At 40.2% G+C, this 19260-nt stretch overlaps 1 protein-coding gene across 3 annotated transcripts; it reads left to right on the top strand.

Moving 5' to 3' along the window:
* Nucleotides 1-1375: 1375 nt before the first annotated feature.
* Nucleotides 1376-14191, top strand: LOC109407410 (putative ankyrin repeat protein RF_0381). 3 transcript variants are annotated; one of them, XM_062850172.1, is made up of 6 exons: nucleotides 1376-1873; nucleotides 11807-12083; nucleotides 12147-12568; nucleotides 12851-13089; nucleotides 13157-13309; nucleotides 13373-14191. In XM_062850172.1, exons 2-6 carry the CDS (start codon nucleotides 11821-11823, stop codon nucleotides 13688-13690), a joined length of 1395 nt encoding a protein of 464 aa, XP_062706156.1. In that variant the 5' UTR covers nucleotides 1376-1873; nucleotides 11807-11820; the 3' UTR covers nucleotides 13691-14191. The 3 variants fall into 3 exon arrangements, with proteins under 3 accessions (XP_062706156.1, XP_062706157.1, XP_019550440.2); XM_062850173.1 differs by lacking the exon at nucleotides 1376-1873 and adding an exon at nucleotides 5398-5584; XM_019694895.3 differs by lacking the exon at nucleotides 1376-1873 and adding an exon at nucleotides 9393-10683.
* Nucleotides 14192-19260: the final 5069 nt, after the last annotated feature.

The following is a 19260-nucleotide window of genomic DNA, read 5'->3' as shown; positions in this document are numbered from 1 at the left end:
CGGATATTCCACAAGACCATTCTGAGGATGACGAGCTCTGACATCCATGGGTATAGAGTATCTTTATGCAACACGATATACAAATGCGAAATGGCTACTGGCACAGGAAGCTCTAAATTAATAACTGTGGAAGTGCTCAGGCAACACTGAACAGCAGGTTTTGTCCCAGTTGAATCCTTACGTTATAAAGAAGAAGAAAAATGACAGCTTGCGTAGATTGCTCTTTTGTCTCATGTGTCTGAGTTTTGTTTTTAATAACGCGCTGTATTTTGCCTAGAATAATTTTCAAATATATTGGTGATCTCGTTTCATTTTAAATGAAATAAGCTTATCGTTTTTGTTATGATTTCGCAAAAAAAAAAAATCAAACAGTGGCAACACTAAAAATTTATGATTTGTCTAAAGTATTACTTCACGATTAAAAAGGAATGATTACCTAGTCACCGTAACGTGCCACTACGTAACCTGCTTCTAGGTCATATTGGCCTAAGTGTTGGTCCGTTCCAAATTTTTCCTGAAGTCGTGATGCCAAACTACAATTTTGGACATTGCAAATTATTGGCCAAACGGACTGCTAAGTAGATTATTCCTGATGAAATTGCGAAAAGCACTTCTGCTTTCATTCGTTTTCGCCTTATCCAACTTCGACGACGCATATATGAGGATCTCGGTCGAATATGGCAAATACTACGCCCTATAAAACTGACCTCTGTTTCGTTTCGTCTTGACCAACTTTTTTCGACGGCACACGTGACTTATTATTATTGTTGTTTTTATCGTGTATATTCATCAGGTCCTAGGTGTGATGTTTACTGTAAAAAATCTTCCGATTCAATAAAGGGGAATACATATGACGACGATATATTATTTTTGGCACTTTTTCATATATTTCCTTGTGACTTTGACTGACAACACTGAATAATCGAGACAGCAGAAAGTAATTATCCCGAATTTGGTTTTCGTCGTTATTCGCAAACAAGAAAATAAACTAATGCAGTTTCGGAAAGAACTGTGTTGGTGATGGCACACATTCGAACAACCATCATCGCCGCATCAAATCGCAGTTCCGTGAAAATTTGCGACGCGACGCAAACTACTAAGCGTGTTACGCCGGCTGCCTTATGACGGGCGGCGGCGCGACGCTCTGAGACAAGAAAGGAAGCGCGCCAATACCAGCAACCGTGACTCTTTAGCGTCGCAGTTGTAACGGAAAATGCGGAAAATCGCGTCCCCTGTGGGATTTCCTCTGGCTGGCTGTCTGCTCGTGCGAATGTTTTTTGTTTTTATTTACTTTGGCGAGCGCTCGCTGAACCTGTGGGGTGCTTATTAATTTATACGTATATGTATTTTCCTTTTGGCTCTTTTATGGGACTGTGCTCGATTGGCGATGGGGAGAAAGGGAATCTTCGTCTTTGCAGATCGAATGTGTACAATCCGGGTACGGGATGACCCAAGGATCCCAGGGCGCTTGAACTCAGTCAACGTCGATCCTCCGAAGAGGAAAGCAGTTGAAGTCGCAGCAAACTAATCAAGTTGGAACTATTCATTTGTGAAACCGTCGTTGTACGAGTGATACACAGAAAGACATTTACGGGTGAATTGAACTTCACAGCGGATCCATTAGCAGTGAGAAGCCAAAGCACTGAAGCAAGATAATTACACTGCGGAGTTGCATTTTATGAAAGTGTGGGACTCTTTGTTCTAAGCTGGCAACAAGCGTGCATTTAGGAAAGTGATTTTTATGTGATTATTTTGTTTGATAAGTTTTAATTTAACTGTGCTGCTGAAACTGAAAGTTTGTGAAAAAGCTGTGATATATAAACGAAAAAAAAATTGAAACTGTTTGTGATACGTCGTTGGAGGAAAATATCCTGTAAGTTAATTGATTGTGTATTTCTTTTAACAGCTTTGTCTATGTGAATTTTATGTGTTATATATATAAGTTATCGCGTTTTACATAAACTAAGCCAGGTTTTTTTTTATGAAAAACTAAGATATGCAACAAAATCATTACAATCAAACCGTAGAGCGAAAATTGTTCATTTCGACAATGACTTTCCATTTTGGCCTAACTGACATGATCGATTCCCCTTCGTAGATCCTCTCTCTGTGATATTACAGAAAATGTATTGAGTTTTTGAAAGCTTTTTTTAGTTCAGATCCGCTCGAGACTGCTGTATCTCGTCTACGAGAAATCGATCAAATCAGTTGGGCCCTAAAGAAAAAATATTTGAATTGGATTTACAGGCAATCACTTCACAATTTAGAAAAAAGAAAAATAAAAACAAAATTCATGGCATGGGTAGCAATTATTGTCCACATTTAGAAGTCATATGATACGTTTATCAAGACCATTCAATTTGTTGTCCCGTTTGAAAAAGATTATCAACTAACAAATCATTGACCTCGGAAATCTTACAGTCTAGACGAAATGTTTTTCACCAACACTAACAGATACAGAACAGAACTTTTGTTTTTATAAAACATATTTACTAACACATATACATTCACCTTGGGTATGAGAAATGCAAATGTCCGATAAGCCTATCACTAGGTAGTCTGAAATATTGAAGCTTTTTTCTAACCCAGATATTACGAAGATATGACTAGCAAATAAGTCACATAATCGATTTAGCAGTATTAAAATTCCAGCTTTTACGTATTGCCTATCGCAATCACTGCGATGGAGGCGCATGGTGGCTATTTTTTTGCAAAGCCAGTGCCCTCAAGTTCCAGATGACTTTGGGTTGTACTACCGTTGTAGTAACGTGTTCCCTTACTAAGTATATACGCACCCATTTCCTTCCTACTCAAAACAAGGGATTGAAGCGCTGTATATTATGTTTCTTTGTTTTGTTGGAAGCGAGCACAAGTAATAACAAAAAAGAGCAGAACAGAATGATTGTTTGAGCGTAAGGTTACTTATAGCACGGTGACTCTACAACTATATAGCATGCAAAACAATGTGATCTATGAATCTTAGAATTTTACTTATTTTTGCAGAGAATCTTTTTCAAGGATTTGCAGTTTTTGTTGAAAATTTAGACATAGAAAAAAATGCTTGCAAAAGTAATTATGAAATCATGCACATAAATGGTACCTTGGCAGAACTTGGTTGAAGATTGTGAACCTGAAGCAAGATACGCAATTGGTAGAGTGTAAAGACAAGTACATCAATGCAATCTCTCGAAACTACAAAGACACGGCTCGGAGGGTTACGTACAAAAGGCTGAGTTACGATAGGCTGAAATAACAGAAGGCTGAAACACGAGAGGCTGAAATTACAAAAGGCTGAATGCATCAAAAAGCTGAAATAACATGAGGCTGAACGAGTGATTCGACTAGTTTTCAAACGACAACAGTCAAAAGACTAACCTGAACACTAACAGCTCAAACATACATATGTATCACTCTTATTGGGAATAATTACATACATACACTGCTTTTACGGTATATTTGAATATTTGCTGATTGGTCGGTTACAAAGCTGTAGCACTCGTATTAGTTTTTCTTGAGCTTGACGTTTGACCGTCCTACTCCAACCGTCCACTAGTAGTTCATAGTTGGCCAAACTAAGTCATTTTTAGAGAACATGCTTCAGTTACTATGTTCTGAATCGAGAAGTTTTATGACTGTTCATAATGTTATGCATTATTGAACGCCTACTAAGACAGTGTTTCTTAAAATAATGTAATATATTTCAAAGAAGGGAATGCAGTCAAGTTTCAACATGATTCGGCGTCATACATTACAGTCATTTTCCAAGAAAACTGGATTGGACAACCACCTGGAGATATTTTGAAGCTTCTGGCGGCGTTTCTAACTGAAATCACCATCGGAAACCTGAGTGAAACGTGGAGCATTTTCGTTTCAAACAATCCGGATTGTGCATGTTCCAATCAACAGTCTAGTCAATTCCGTCTAGGAACGTCCAGAAGATTGCACCAAGTAACTGAAAGAGAAGCTTCCGAAAGTTTTCAGGAGTACTTAGGGTCGGGGTACGAAAGTAAAAATCAAGTTGTACCTGAAGGAGGATGCCCATCCGGTTTATTGCCCGAAGTGACTGGTGGATTATGCGACTCTTCCAAAGGTACACGCATAAAAAATGAGGCTTGTTTAAAACAATAAAACACATGGTTGATTTTCAAACTGGCCATTTACTTAATCCAAAGTTATATTTCTTTGTTCTTACGTAGAGTTTATCGATCAAAACAACCAATTCCCTTCATTCCAACAAAATGAAGACCACAAACATGGCCTGTAAACATTCACACATCTTGAAAACCCTTACCCCAAAATCGCCACAACGAAGAAAGTGTAGCAAATCCATCACCCCAACTTCCAAGTGAAGTTTTGGCCGTGATGGATAACGCGCAGGTACTAAAGACAGCATCCACAAAAAGTTGGTCGGTTTCGCCTTTTTGTCTTTTTTTTATTCGATCTCCCTTCCATCCGCTTGCCGAGTGTCTAAAAATAGATTTCGGAGCTGCTGCTGGAGCTGCCGTCACCAATACAATCACAATCCGGCTTTGTTAGTGGCAAAAGTGCTGTCGTTTAAAACAATTAGCTATTTTATGTTGAAACTACCAAATCTCTGGTTGTTCTAACAAACTGTCAAAAATTTCGTCTAATGAAAATATTGGTATTATCATACTTTGTTTAAACAGTTTAAACTGGAAATCAGTTTGTCGCTATAGTAAACTGAAAAATTGGTTGATTTGAACTAGATTTTAATTGTGTTTACAATTTATTTTTCTGCGTGTGTTAGTGGTGTGGTGGTGATGTGTGTGGGTGGAGTTCAGAAGGTCCTAAGTCGTCAGAAACATATTTGTTTACAAAATGTTGTCGCGGCCTTCTCAATTGTTGGTCTTGAATTACACCATGCTATGGGGTGAGGGTTCGATTCCCGCTCCGGGCGATGAAACTTTTCGTGAAAATAGTTTCTTCTCCATATCCACTGGTGCATGCTCCATGTATCCCTTGTCTAATGTTAAGTTTCTTTCAGTCTGTACAGCCTCTGAAGACGGAGAGGAGATGTAGCAGAGTAGTGGGCTATGCTAAGGTAACGTTTTCAGAAAAAGAAAATTTATTTTCTGTCGTTTCGGAACCAAGACCTTCACAGATACGCAGGTCAATTGTTCATACGCGTTATGCTTTCGGATGGTGTAGCACCAGTCTTAATTATCTTTGTATACTAGTATATAACCATTTTTGTGCCAAGCCAACAATAATACAGAAACCACACAAAACAGGAGAGTGAAAAAAGAGGCAAACAGATTTGTAGCACAGCACTTTCGATCACGATGAGCCCTACTTCCATCTTATCCCAAGTAACAATTTAAGTTTTGTTCGACTCTATAAGAGATCTTCATGACCAATTTTATAAAACTTGCAATAAAACTGATTAATACACCATAACCACATTAAGAATAGCAATAACAATATTTTAAAACCTAGTTGATTTTTTTTCCATTCTCGAAAAGAGGTTATGATTGTTGTTTTTTTTTTCAACAAAAAATATGACAGTTCAAGATGCAGAGAAGTTTCTTCGATGGCACGTGAAGTTCAGGAGGAGACATTATTCGTAAGTAGAAAGCGATCATTTCAAAGTAATATTTTAGTAGTTGTTGTGTTGGTAGGCTTATGCGCATTCAATTTTATTGTGAATATTGGTGTTGCAGAAACATAAACGCTTCGAAAATAGTGAATATTATCATATTGGAATGAAATAAATCAGCTTGTTAGTTTGGTAAAACTATCTCGAATCACAAGAAAACTTAGCTGAGAGAGATTATTTATGTGGGCATGTTATGGGAATGGCGGCAAACTATCAATTCATTGTTAATTTTAATAAAATTAACTATTTTCAGTTCACGTCAGCTAATTTTTCAACATGGCGAAGACCATAATTAGCGAAAATAAAACGAAAGCAATTTTACTTTTATAATGACCGCAATAAACCTAGCAGTGTCGTAGTTTCTGCTTTTTCACCTACAGATGTCGTTACTAATCGATCGGATCGCCATCTGTTGAGTTTTTGTTTAGTTTTTTGTGGTAAAAATAAATGCCAGAAGGTTTACATATCGGAGAGTTTTGAATACTCTTCAAATCTGGCTTTATGAATATCTTCAAGTATACTATAAAACATTTCTTCTATGGTTTTCATAAAGGTAGTTATAAAACTGTGAGTTTTAAATATTGCTGTAATAAAAACCAATCAGCAATGGAATTGTTACTTGGGATGTTTCCTTGTGCTCCGAAAAGCAGTATTTGCAACATTTTTATTTACCGAAAATTTCTGTAGCTTGCTGCTCTGTGAGAAGAATGTTTTCGGAGCGTTTTGTCTGAATCACGTGTGAAGCTGTTCACCTCCATTCTCCTCAGAATTATTACAAGACAGTTTAAAATCGGACTGAATTTGGCAGATACCTACAAGAAAATAGAAAACTACGGGTAACCTTCGTAACACCGTTAAATATGCTCGATACAACGTAATTTTGTTCAGTTATTTAGTACATGATTGAAAAGTTATGTTTTACACTTGAAATATTGGTATTGAGCTTGGCAGCGAATCGCCGAGTGGTAAAAAATTGGCCTAGCTCGCTGCTTTCGGTACACAGATAAAAATAATGAGATTTACACGTCATGTAAACTTCAGTTTTAGTCATGTAAACTTAGTGTTATGTTGGTTTACATGATATTATCATGTGAATTTGTGTTATATGTCATGTAAAACACAGAGTCATTCTAAATTACATGACATATAATGGAAGTTTACATGATATTTTAAGACTTTTACATGATATGTCATTTAAACTTCTGTTATATCCCACGCTCCAATCATGTGCATCATATGTCACAGAATTTTACACTCTTTTTTTCGATCTGTATAATCGATTATTACAACACATTTTTTTTAAATAATTTAATGAGTTAGCGAAAAATAAATACAATAGTTCAATCACTGGGACAATTGAGCGTATTGTGTTAAATTTGCTGTTAAGCACTCAGTAAGACGTATATGTGATCTGGAAAACCCAAATCCCAATGCGTACGAGCATCACGCATACGAGATTCGATCACTTTCTCTACGATGGAGGCGCATGGTAGTGCATCCATCCCGACAGCGACGCTCGAGCAACCTCCTTATCCACACCATCTAATTTCGTCTCGATTCCAATTTTCCGGGATTAGGTGTCTAATTTTAGTTCTGCTCCGTCTAGTTATTGACCTTTAATGTACTCCTGTTGTGTATATGCGGGAAATGCGCGATTGCTTTCTCCCGTCTTGAGCGCGTGTATCAGGCGAAAAACAAAAACAATAAACGTCTTTCTTGGAGGGGCAACGCGAAATCTCGCACGAACGCCTGCCTAGACTAGCCTAGAAAATCGATTGCGGACAAATTGCGTTTCGGCCATAATTACTTATTCCGTTGTGGTCAATACGCGGTGGGTGACATCGGAATGGAACGTGGTTTTCATCAGGCGCCGTCGTCCGTCTTCAAGAAGATACCACGTGACCTTGTTCAATAAAACAACGGTGTTTACAAACTTTTCCCACTTTGCAATGCGAAATTGTCACAACTAATGGTAATTCCCGGGATTGCGGTTGGAAATATTTATGACTATTCGCAAAACGTAAATTCACCGTCCGTTTTGCTCGACTACCCATACTATGTTATCGACGTGGTCTAGGAGAAGACGTTGACTGCTAATTGCGCACCGGTCTTTGCTCCTCGCAGGTAATACACAGTTCGATAAATTAGGAAAAGTTGGCAGCCGATTTATTGGCGGGTTGGCGAGAATCCCAAAGAAACAGAAACACGTTAGTGCTTTTGCTGACGGTTTTGTTGGTTTCTGTTTGTCGACGACAAGCTGTCTATCTGGTCTGTCGAAGTGCTTTGATGTAGGCTGCCTATACCGACAAGGGTTATCATTGTAGCGATTCCCATTCTTGGGCCAAACTATTCAGCTGTCGATCTGTATCACACCGCCATTTGAGCGATCTTGAGTCTACGTACTGGCATCCCCAACCATCGCGTTTGTTTGCCAACAAAGGGATGGCCCTCGAAGAGAAAATGGTACATGTGTGCTGCTGTGTGTAAACCATTCTGCCGGTAACTTAATTATAGATCACTAAAAACAACACAAACTGCGATGCTTGAGTGTGAGAGATGAGGAAACCCATTTCTGTCTTTTGCGAAACACAAACAAACGCAGCGATCATATGATCGCGAATCTCAGATCGCGAGCATCCACTCGTCGCGCACTATACGAAGGAGAAAATAGTAATCTCTCTAACAGGGCTGAGAGGCTTAACCCTCAGAGCCCCAGGACAAACTTTTTATTTTTGACCGGCTGATACTCAAAATCTGTAAAATATAAAAATAAGCGGTTTTCAGTATGATCGATGGGAAGAGTTGTACTTCATGCGAGGGTAGTTGTCAAACCGGGAGTCCATGCTTGAACCTGATTTTGCACCGGAAATAAGTGTTCCCTGGTGCTATGTTTGGCGATATGTTCTACAGCTGCCTTTAGGCTACTTTTTCAATAATAAGTTGTTAATTCTCGATAGATCAATCAAGGTGGAATCTCAATCAGGCCTTAAATTTCTTAGCGAAGCGTGCTTTTACAAATTGGAATTAATTTTGTAAATTGGGACAGAAACCGATAAACGCCTAAAAGTATGCAATGATCTAGTAATAATTCGTTGGCTAAAAGTAAGACCCGTTTTTGAATTTTAGGCGGATCACATGAGTGATACTTTTAAAAGAAGGGCTCAAATATACGAAACAAATTCTTCATAGACACCAAACTTCTAAAATCATCTTTTCAGGTGCAAAATGATTATGATCACGAAATTGGGTCTTAGGGAGTCCTACCGGAAGTACACTCCTGGGACCAAGTTTCAGATGCATCTCATGCCAGAAAGCAGCCCCAGCATTGTGTTCTTGCGTTGGCCTACCATTCCAAGTTGTTAAAGATTTCAGAATTTTTATAAAATACCAGATTCATAGACGACTCGCCAAAACATTGCCCCAGGGAACACTTATTTCCGGTGCAAAAACAGGTTCAAACATGGACTTCCGGATTGACAACTACTCTTACATGAAGTACAACTCTTCCCATCCATCATAGTGAAAACCGCTTATTTTTATATTTTACAGATCCTGAGTATCAGACGATTAAAAAAAAGAAGTTTGTCCTGGGGCTTTGAGGGTTAACCTTCTATGTATGTTCTTTATTCTACTATTTTTCAAGATTTTATCACAAGTTCCAAAACAAATCTCGTAAAATTATGGCATTTATTGTACTGGAACCAAATTTGTTGATACCAATATTGATAATCCAATAAATTCTGATTTCCAACTTATTCTCAATTTCAAAAATGACTCCTCCCTAGAGCCTTTTGCCATTATGTACTTTGTCTTCTACACAATAATGACTAATCCGATTCGCATGACTTTATGCTTTAGTCGGGTGTACGTTTCCGCCATCGTCTCTAATTTGCGAGCTATAATATCATTAGCATCAGCAAAACCAAGCAGCTGTACTGACTTCGTTAAAACCGTTCCACTCGTGTTTATTCCCGCTCTCCTTATTAAACAGCAAGCACGAAAGACCATCACCTTGCTGTAACCCTCTGCGAGATTCGGAGGGACTCGAAAATGTCTCTGATACACAAACTACGCACATCACTTGATCCATCGTCGCCTTGATCAATCGTATCAGTTTATCCGGGAACCCGTATTCGTGCATAATCTACCATAGCTGGTGTTGATAGATTGTATCATACGCTGATTTAAAATCGATGAACAAATGATGAGTGGGCACGTTGTATTCGCGGCATTTTTGTAACACCTGAAGAATGATGAGCATCTGGTCCGTTGTAGCGTGTACACCCATGAATCCAGCCTGATATTGCCCCACGAATTCTCTTGCAACTGGTGATAGACGGCAGCATAATATTTGGGAGAGTATCTTGTAGGCAGCGCTCAATATGTAGTGTGATCGCGCCATAGTTTCCGCAATCCAACTTGTCGCCTTTTTTAGATGGGACACACGATACCTTCCATGCATTCCTCCGGTAATACTTCCTTCTCCCAAATCTTGGTAATGACCCAGTGAAGTGCTCTCACCAGTGCTTCTTCATCGTTCTGCTCCAGCGGCATTATGAGAAGGTTTTTGAAGAAACTTTCGAGTTATAACAGTTTAAATAAACCGAAGGGTGGCTATGGCTATACAATAACACACTATTTCACGGTATCGTCTATCATTGACGACACGCTACGCTTCCAATCTATCTCGTCTTTTTTCGTACTCCCACCCAGTTAGCAGTTGTTGGTGTATGCTCCTCCTGGTTGGGTGCATGCATCTCCGCGTATTTTCCTATCTATTTCAAACAAAAGACGAAGCTATACCGCACCGCCTGCGTCCAGCTTCAAAGTTCAACGGTTTTCCTACATTAGAACGCAATAAGTCGGCGGAATCCTTTGTTTGATCACAAACCGGTGCACGTGCTTGGCCGGGACGACGTCCGTTGGCAAGATCTTCAGCTGTTTTACATCTGCTCGGCCCCAGATTGCCAAAGTGTGTTCTGTTTCCACTCACGATCACATCTTTACGTGCGCTAATTTGTGGAACCAGTCAGAGGAGCGGGGTTGCTTCACGATGGACGAGAGAGGTCAGTAGAAAAATGAAATGGTAATTTTCTCCTGAAATAGAAGAATCGCCACCCATCAAAGAGAAAATTCTTACACTACCGCGATCTACGTAACGATATAGACGACCAAGAAGGGTATTAGATAATGGCCCTGCAACATTTTTGTGCACATCGTCGTTGTCGTCGCGTCTAATTGACGACATGATGTCGTCGAAGTTTGTGCTGTGTTTGAGATGTGAGGAGGGAACTTTCAGTTTCAGTTCAAACGAGCGACGCGCTAGAGAGAAGCGGCACATCTAGTTTACAAAAATATAATCGATGAAATGATGTGAGCTACCGGGTGAATTTGGGATGCGGTTGATGTTTTGTGATGTTTACGCAACAGAGGCAATACCATTGAATAATGATAGCATGAAGTACTTTGTGTTATATTTTTAATTTAAGCGCTTGTTCAATACACGTATTTGAATGCAGGACACGTTAATTAATATTGTAATACGAAGCATGTACATAATACTGCTTTTTAATTTGGATAAATTTCATGCCTAAAAATCTATCAGACAAAAACAACACTTTTGCTGGTATTAGGTCTGCTAGCGTTGCTTGAACATTCTGAAACACATCCCCATCAATCACTAGTTCAGTACTAACACCACTAGCCGTGCCTCTGTCTCTACTCGCAATCATGTACTACGTCTTGGTCGAGTTTGTTGCAAATTCTTCTGAGATTCAAAAACTTTCTCCCCTGGAGTAATCTTATGGTTATAGTAATCTATTGTAAAAAAATACTACACACCGTCTTCAGCCTAAGGCTGTACAGTCTGAGTATAACTTACACCATACTGGGGAATTGACTGGATTGGGAATTGAACCCACATTCCATGGCTTTCAATACGCCTTAATAGCTGGCATCTCTAACAACAGGGCAAAGAAGCCCAACAATTGATGGATTTTTATATGTTCAGGATCCGCAATGAAGTTTTTTTTGTATCACATTGCAGATTTCATTGTTTCGTCTTAGTCTGTTTATTTTGATTTGCTTTATTGAAATATTTCAAATGTGAGATACCTTGGGCGATTATCAAAACATTACCAAGATGTAACTTCACTCATGTCTCGAACCTATTTCCCATTTACCCCACAGGACGCGTTCTCCCAATGCCGGCCGAATGCGCGGCCAACCCTCTGCAGAGGGCCCTCGCCGATGCCATCATCCGGATGGTCCCGATGGATGAACTCCGCATCCTGCTGGCTTGCGGGGCCAAGGTCAACGAACAGGTCACCCAGGGCTTACGACCGCTGCACTATGCCGTCTGGCAGAACAACGAGGCGGCCGTGAATTTGCTTCTGGTGCGCAATGCCGACATCAATGCCATCGATGAGGTCGGTTACAGCGCTTTGCATCTGGCCGCGGAACATGGGTAAAGAACGACAAGGTTGAATCCGAGCCATGCCAGATTAACTGATTAAATTTCTTCTTACAGATTTTACGATTTGGCCAAGATACTACTGAACGGTGGATGTAAAGTGGACTATCGTGAACCCACTGATGATCCCTATCCACGGACTACGCTTTGTGATGAACCACTCCGACTGGCCCTGCGCAACCGTCACTACGATGTGGCTAGGCTTCTGCTCGAGAGAGGAGCCGACCCTAACAAGCGTTATTTCTTTGGTTCGGAAATAAATTTGGCCACTGATATTGAAAGCTTGGAACTGTTGCTTCGCTTTGGAGCCAATACTGAAGCACGAGATCGATCTGGAATCACACCTCTGATGAGAGCTGTCCGTACGAATGGAAACATCGATTCTGTACTTCTGTTGCTGCAGTATGGTGCCAATGTAAACGCCATGACCGATGCCAGAAACGACTATCGCACCGTGTTGCATTATGCCGTCCTCTCAGGTAATTATTCTAGTAGATATTTTGAAATTGCTTTCTTTAAACTAATATTTATCTGCTCTATTGTAAACGTATTGTGTTTGTCTGTGTGCGTTGTTGTTAGGTCTCAACCTTTTTGGTGGTACGTTTCTACTGAACGACACTCCTTGACTTCTAACGATTTAAATATCATCAGACTTTCCCGATTCGTTTACTCTTCACTCTCGCTTTAGTACTTTGGCACTCGACCCTAGACTGCCGACGACCAAACACTTTTAACGAAAGGAAATTTCTTCTATTCTGTAGGGAATGCCTCCTTGGTCAATCTGCTCATCAAACAGGGCGCTCGGGTGGACATTCCTGCGCCACTTCCGGAACCGGACAGACCCAGCCCGCTGGATTTGGCAGTTCTACGTGGCGATCCCACACTGGTACGGATACTGTTGGAAAATGGCGCCAATGTAAACCGTTGCAGTCCCATCATCGGATCTCCTCTGCATGTGGCCTGCGCCGACAATATCCCGCACAGAGTTGAAATCATGAAGGTACGCGATTTTGAACTCATCATGATGCAAAATGAATTTCACGTTTTCATATTTAATGTTTTTAAAGATGCTCTTGTCATATGGTGCCGATCCAAATATCCGTGTCGTTGGAGATATAGCAACCAATGCCGTTCTAAGACCACCCCTTGCTGAACTGATCGCAAGTAACGAAGACGTAAAACCTGAGGAGCTTCGGTTGCTTATGAAATACGGCGCTAGAGTAAGTTTTCCTGACATTATCTCAAAACTGTACCTACAATCTCATCTTGCATTTCCCCCACAGGTCATCCTCAAAACCCAATTCCGCGACCCCGAGGGTATACTCAACTGCCTCACGCACATGGACCCCGAGTCGGACTCTTTCCGGATAATACTGGAAGCAGCGGAAGAGTTCGATCCCTGCATGATCCGCCGCAACCAGCAGCTGAACGGCGACCAACGGATGCTTCTGCTGGAACGAGCCACCATCCCGATGCCCCTCAAGTCCCGCGTGCGAGCTCACTTCCGGAGGCTGTTCGGCCGCAACCTGCCTGAATTTGTACCATCCCTGTTCATCCCGAAGGAGCTGCAGAGCTACCTGCTGTACGAGCATAGCTTTTAAGCGCCAGCTCGGCACGGCGCCAATCCCGATGACAGCGTGTAACGTGGTACAAATTATTTGATAAACATTTGTAAACTAACATTTGAAGAAGATGAATCCCGATAAGACTTGCCCTACGAGAACGAATATATTCCTAAACAGTGAATTGTGAAAAAGAAACGAAAATTGAGCAAAAATAACTATGATAGATATTTTGTAGGTTAGGATTTGATACTGAAAACTATGGACAATACTGCCACTTTTCAGATTCGTGGATCTCCCATTCAGCCGGGACATGTGGTCCTTTTTCCTGATGAGAATGTTCCACGTATGTCGTGCGTGAAAAGATTACAGGTAGTGATTCAACGACCCTTGGCGGTTGTTTGTCATATGTCATTATAGGACGTATGGTCTCAATGCTATTCTTATGAAAACTCACCCAGTGAACTTTAGACTTTGTAACCGATTCGTGATCTATTAAGTTAAATTATTTGGTATATTGGAATAAAAACGTATTCTGGATTTTTTGTTTAATTTTTTGATGATTAGATTAGGCGCAGAAGCTGTTCAAATGTGGATTTAGTAGCGATGTTTTTGATTATTCATTCTCCCATCCCATGAAACAAAACACTTAAAAATTGTGGTGATTATTCTTTGCGGCTGATGTAAGCAGGGATGGGAAATGTCACGGAACTTCATGGAAAAAATGTCATGACATTTCCCAGTTCCAACCATAACCATGCAAATTTCCAATTCCTATTTCAATTCACGCTAGTTTTCAAGTACCCATTACATGGGCCTTTGGTGTGTTTTCTAATTTGTAAATTTTTTCAAACGAAAAATCGAGTATTTTGTACCCTTTATTCTACTAACTCTTAAAATGGGTTAAGTTAGCCATCGATTTTACTTTCAGTCCGGATCACAACATTTTCATACAAAATAGTGTAATTTCCTCGATCAAGTGCTAGCAGAACTATGAACAGTTTATGAGGAAAACATTCTAAGTACAGTCCCCGCAAGAATCCCTCGAGTGGAGTGACGTAACGCAGCTCGACTTGCATAGTGATATGAGAAATCTCGGCTCGAATGAGATGACTCGCTGTGTAAATCAAATAGAGAATCATTTCATTCGAGTCGAGATTTTTCGCCTAGATATGCGAGTCGAGCTGCGTCACGTCACTCCAATAGAATTAACACAAATAATTTTCCATTTTCCCAACGATTTTGACAAGTACCTACTGGGTTATAGGCAGAGCCGTAGCGTGCGGTTGGCCAAGTTGGGCGCCGAAAAGGCCTAAGACTAGAAGAAAATAGGATGGTGATATTTTATTTTATAGATTTTGAGTATTTCTTCGCATATTCCTGCTAGGTTTCCTTCAGAAAATCTCTTAATAATTCTTTCAGAAATTCTACTAGGGATTTCTTTCAAAAATTCTCAAACAATTCTTCCAGAAATTCTCACAGAAACTCAAAACAGAAAATCAAAAATTCTTCTGAAGATTTCTCTCGAAATTTTTCGATAGATACCTATAGAAACTCCTCTAGGGAGACATTCAGAAGTTATCTAGTAATTTATTCAGAAATTGATTAAAGGTTTTTTTCTAATATTTTTCTAAGGATTTTCTTTAAAAAATTCTTTCAAAAAATCGTTCGTGGATAAATTTGAAAATTTCTTTCAAGATACCTTCAGAAATTTCTCCACAGATTCTATAAATTTTCTGGGGGCTTAAGCTTCTATTTCTCCATACTTCTATTTCACATTTTTTCCTATAGAAGAGTCCTTCCTATAGAGAGATTCCTTTAGAAATCCCATCCAGGATTTTTTCAGAAATGCATCTGAGAAGAAATCTCTCACATCGCTTAGAAAATTTACCATTGATTTCTTCCAAAATTATTCCATGTTCACTAAAGATTTCTCCATAAATTTCTGCTTGAGTCCCTCTATAAAACCATGAGTTTTCCCATAAACTCTTCCAGAAAATCATGGACTTGGATTTTTTTTTCATAAATTTCCCCAGGTATTCCGTTAGAAAATCCGCCATTGATTTCATCCACAATTTCTCCAAAGGTTTTTTTTGGAAGCCTAACACGGATTTCTTCAGAAATTCCTCCAGGGATTTCTTCGTAAAACCTTCTGGAGATTTTTAGAATATCCTCCAGAGAATCCTTAAGTTTTTTTTTTTTTATCAGGAATTACTTCAAAAATTCTTTTAAAAATATTTCCAGTGGGCCTCCACAAATTCTTACAGCCAATTTTTCACAGACTGTTTGAGGATTTCCAGGAATTGAATATTCTGGCTGAAATGTTTCCCGGGTTTTCATCAGGTATTCCTTCAAATATTCATGCAGGAACTCCTCCAGAGTTTCAGAAGTTCATTGAGTGATTCCAGCTGGAATTCCTCTGGAGATTCCAACAAAAAACTTATAAAGAGAGTTCTACAGGAATTTTTCCCGGCATTCTTCCATGTCCATGATGCGTCTAATGATAACTGAAAATTCACTTTTTTCTGGGAAATATTTTGATTAAACTTCAGAGGAAGCCATTGGTAAAATTATTTGGTAAAGCAAATTTAAATTTTAATAACAATTAAAAAGGTCATTTCAAACTCCCAAAGAAATACACAACTGAAAAATACTCTAAGAAAAAATAAAAATTCGGGGAAAATCTGTTTCTTCGGAACACCAAAATCAAACCTTTAAAGAAAGAGCACCTACTATTATTTTTTTTTAGATTTTTAGAACTTTATCAATTTCAGACATTTTTTGAAATCACATTTTGACAGCTGGGCAACTGCTTGACAGCTCCGTCCCTAACAAAATGCAACAAGGGGTGATTCGACAAATCGAGCCCATAAACTTCGAACTGATTTTTAAATAGGTTCCCGGGCACCAAAATTCATGAAATTTTGGATTTTGGCTCAGTTTGACATGCAGATTAAGGAGTCATCTCAACACCGCTAAAGAAGCCAATTGTCGTAGGGCGCCAATCTGAATGCTTGCCAAGGGCCCATGGGACCACGCTACGGCCCTGCGCACACTGCATTGTTTTGATTTTGTATGGGATTTTGCCGTTTCTTGGTCTTGTTGTTCACAAAATTTCTATAAGAGTGAAAGAAAAGGAGAGAATTTCATGCAGTGCCCTATTTTGTACCAAGTCGTGGATCCCACTGGTTTGTGGACTTTTGGTAGTTCATATTCCTAGGATTCGGGGTGGGTTGCAGTTTCAATCGAGAGTCACCTGGTTTCTCGGTATATACCATCAGTCTTGACAGAATGACCCACTCCAATGAGAGAAGAGAAGAAGAGACGGCTCTTTATTAGCAAGGAGAGAAAAATGTAAACACAAATAGTGACGCCACTATTTGACATGGGAGCCGAGCTCGCTTTGCTTGTATTAGTGAGATACTTTTCACCAAACATGGATCTCACGCACACGAAGTATCTTCTTCCACACCTATTAGACTCTCATTGATGCCGACGGGTTGCCAGGTGGCTTCCCGGGTTTGGACAAGGGGTGGTAGATCCTACCCTCTACGCCCACCCAAACATGCCCACCTGCGCGCCATCTGCTGTTGGTTCTAATTTGTAATCATCTTTTGCTTAGTTGTTTATAAACATCAACAATAGTAAAAACATTAGCGTTTTTCTCTCCCTTTCGGTGCTGATGCTCAGTTTTCGCGTCTTTCGTTTTGGTCCTCATGACAACTCTGTAGGCTCAGAGGGTCGTGTTGGCTGCCTGGCCGAGATTGTCGAAGCACGATCGCTTTCGTGCATTATTATCTTTGTTCAATGCCACTCTGTAGGCCTCACTTCACTCCACTCTGCTCTTAGCTCCTAGGACATCATCAGTAAACCGGGTTGCTTCGAATTCTGAGTAGAGGCCGCCTTGGCATTGCGGAGTCGCATGCACGGCTTATCGCTAGACAGATCGTCGGTTTTTCTTTCCATGCGCAATTTCTTCACAAATGGCGGCTTATCGAAGCGCGAGGTCAGCCATCCTCGATCGCTGTCAATGGCCCTCGGCTGCGACCGTCTTCCTCTTACATGTTCCACCCTGTATCGCATCGCAAGCAGGTCACTGTACGTATACTTATCGTCGGCCCTCCAGTCTGAACTTGGGCTTAAACCCGGCCTTCAGAAGGTCACATCGATGATGAACTCTGCACCATTCCTATTGCAGTTTTTTTTTGTCATCCACGGTCGAGACATTTAGGTCTGGTCTAGCTTTAGCTTCGAATAGAGCTCAACTTTGCTAACTAACTTACTAACATTACATAAACTAACTAACTCGACTAACCGAGCGACTACCCCACTTGATCGCCCTGGCGTTGAAGTCTCCACCGATTTCAATCCACTAGTGCGCTTGATAGCGAATCTAGCATAGATTAGAACTGGTCTATCGGCCACCTTGGGACGGTAACATCTGCAGTAGTTTACCCCGTTGATCTTCGCTGTTGCAAAACCCTCGTTCGACGTGGAATTCGACCGGTTGTACAGATCGCAGCTGGCTTACTTCTTCCAGAGATTTCAACAAAAACTCATCCTTCAACAATTTCTCCTGGTATTACTTCATATCCATTTTTGTCTAATGATTTCTGAAAATTTTCTAAGAAATATTTTGATTGAACTTCAGAAGAAACTTGTGGTGAAGTTATTAGGAAATTCTGGTAAAACCAGTTGAAGCTATAGCCAAAAAATAGTAAAAACGTTTGAGGATTTCTGAATGCTCCTGAAATTCAATTCAGTATTTTTAAAAATAAAATAAAAAAACTATGATTTCCTTTAGAAATGTATGCATCATACATTTTAAGAATTTGAAATGTCATTTTTAACTATTGTGCTGGTCTAAGTATGATTCTTGAAATGCAAAATCTGTTCGTACTCTTTGAAAACTTCGAAAACGTACACATAACTTTGAATAAACAAATTTAGCAAAATAATAATGTCTAATTGTCGTGGGGCGCCAATCTGGATGCTTGCCAAGGGCGCCGTGGGACCACGCTACAGCTCTGATCATCACATCCTTTCCTATCCTCGTAACGGAGAAGATGGGCGTGGCCGGCAATGGAAGTTCTGATGTCTTTTTACTTCAACCTCTAATTGGATAGCTATTCCTTCCCAAATAGCATTCCATAAGCAATTAGAATAGGAGTATTAAAGTTTTAACATGACAACTTTTAGTATGTAATCTACGAATTACTCTGTTACCACGCAACGCAACGCGATAATCTCCTTGTTCAATATCAGTTTACCTGCCATGTAGGCCCCACTTCGCTCCATTCTACTCTTAGCTCTTAGGACACCACCAGTAAACTGGTATGCTTGCATTTCTGAGCTGAGATCTCCTTGGCATTGCGGAGTCGCGCACGGCTTTGGGTTCCGACTAGCTCATTGCTAGACAGATTGTCGGTTTTACTTTCCATGCGCAATTGCTCCACAAATGGCGGCCTATCGAAGTGCAAGGTCAGCCATTCTCGATCGCTGTCAATGGCCCTCGGCTGCGGCCGTCTTCCTCCTCCATGTTCCACCCCTTGTTCCACCCTGTATCGAATTGCCAGATGATCACTATGCATTTACACATCGTCGGCCCT

Source organism: Aedes albopictus, chromosome 2, assembly GCF_035046485.1.
Source record: "Aedes albopictus strain Foshan chromosome 2, AalbF5, whole genome shotgun sequence".
Lineage (NCBI taxonomy): Eukaryota > Metazoa > Arthropoda > Insecta > Diptera > Culicidae > Aedes > Aedes albopictus.
This window is presented reverse-complemented; position numbering and strand designations above follow the sequence as displayed.

Excerpts from the sequence above, each read along its gene's own strand:
- LOC109407410 (XM_019694895.3), top strand. Across the intron at positions 12,084-12,146 it reads CATCTGGCCGCGGAACATGG|ATTTTACGATTTGGCCAAGA; the intron begins GTAAAGAACGAC and ends TTCTTCTTACAG. Across the intron at positions 12,569-12,850 it reads GCATTATGCCGTCCTCTCAG|GGAATGCCTCCTTGGTCAAT; the intron begins GTAATTATTCTA and ends TCTATTCTGTAG.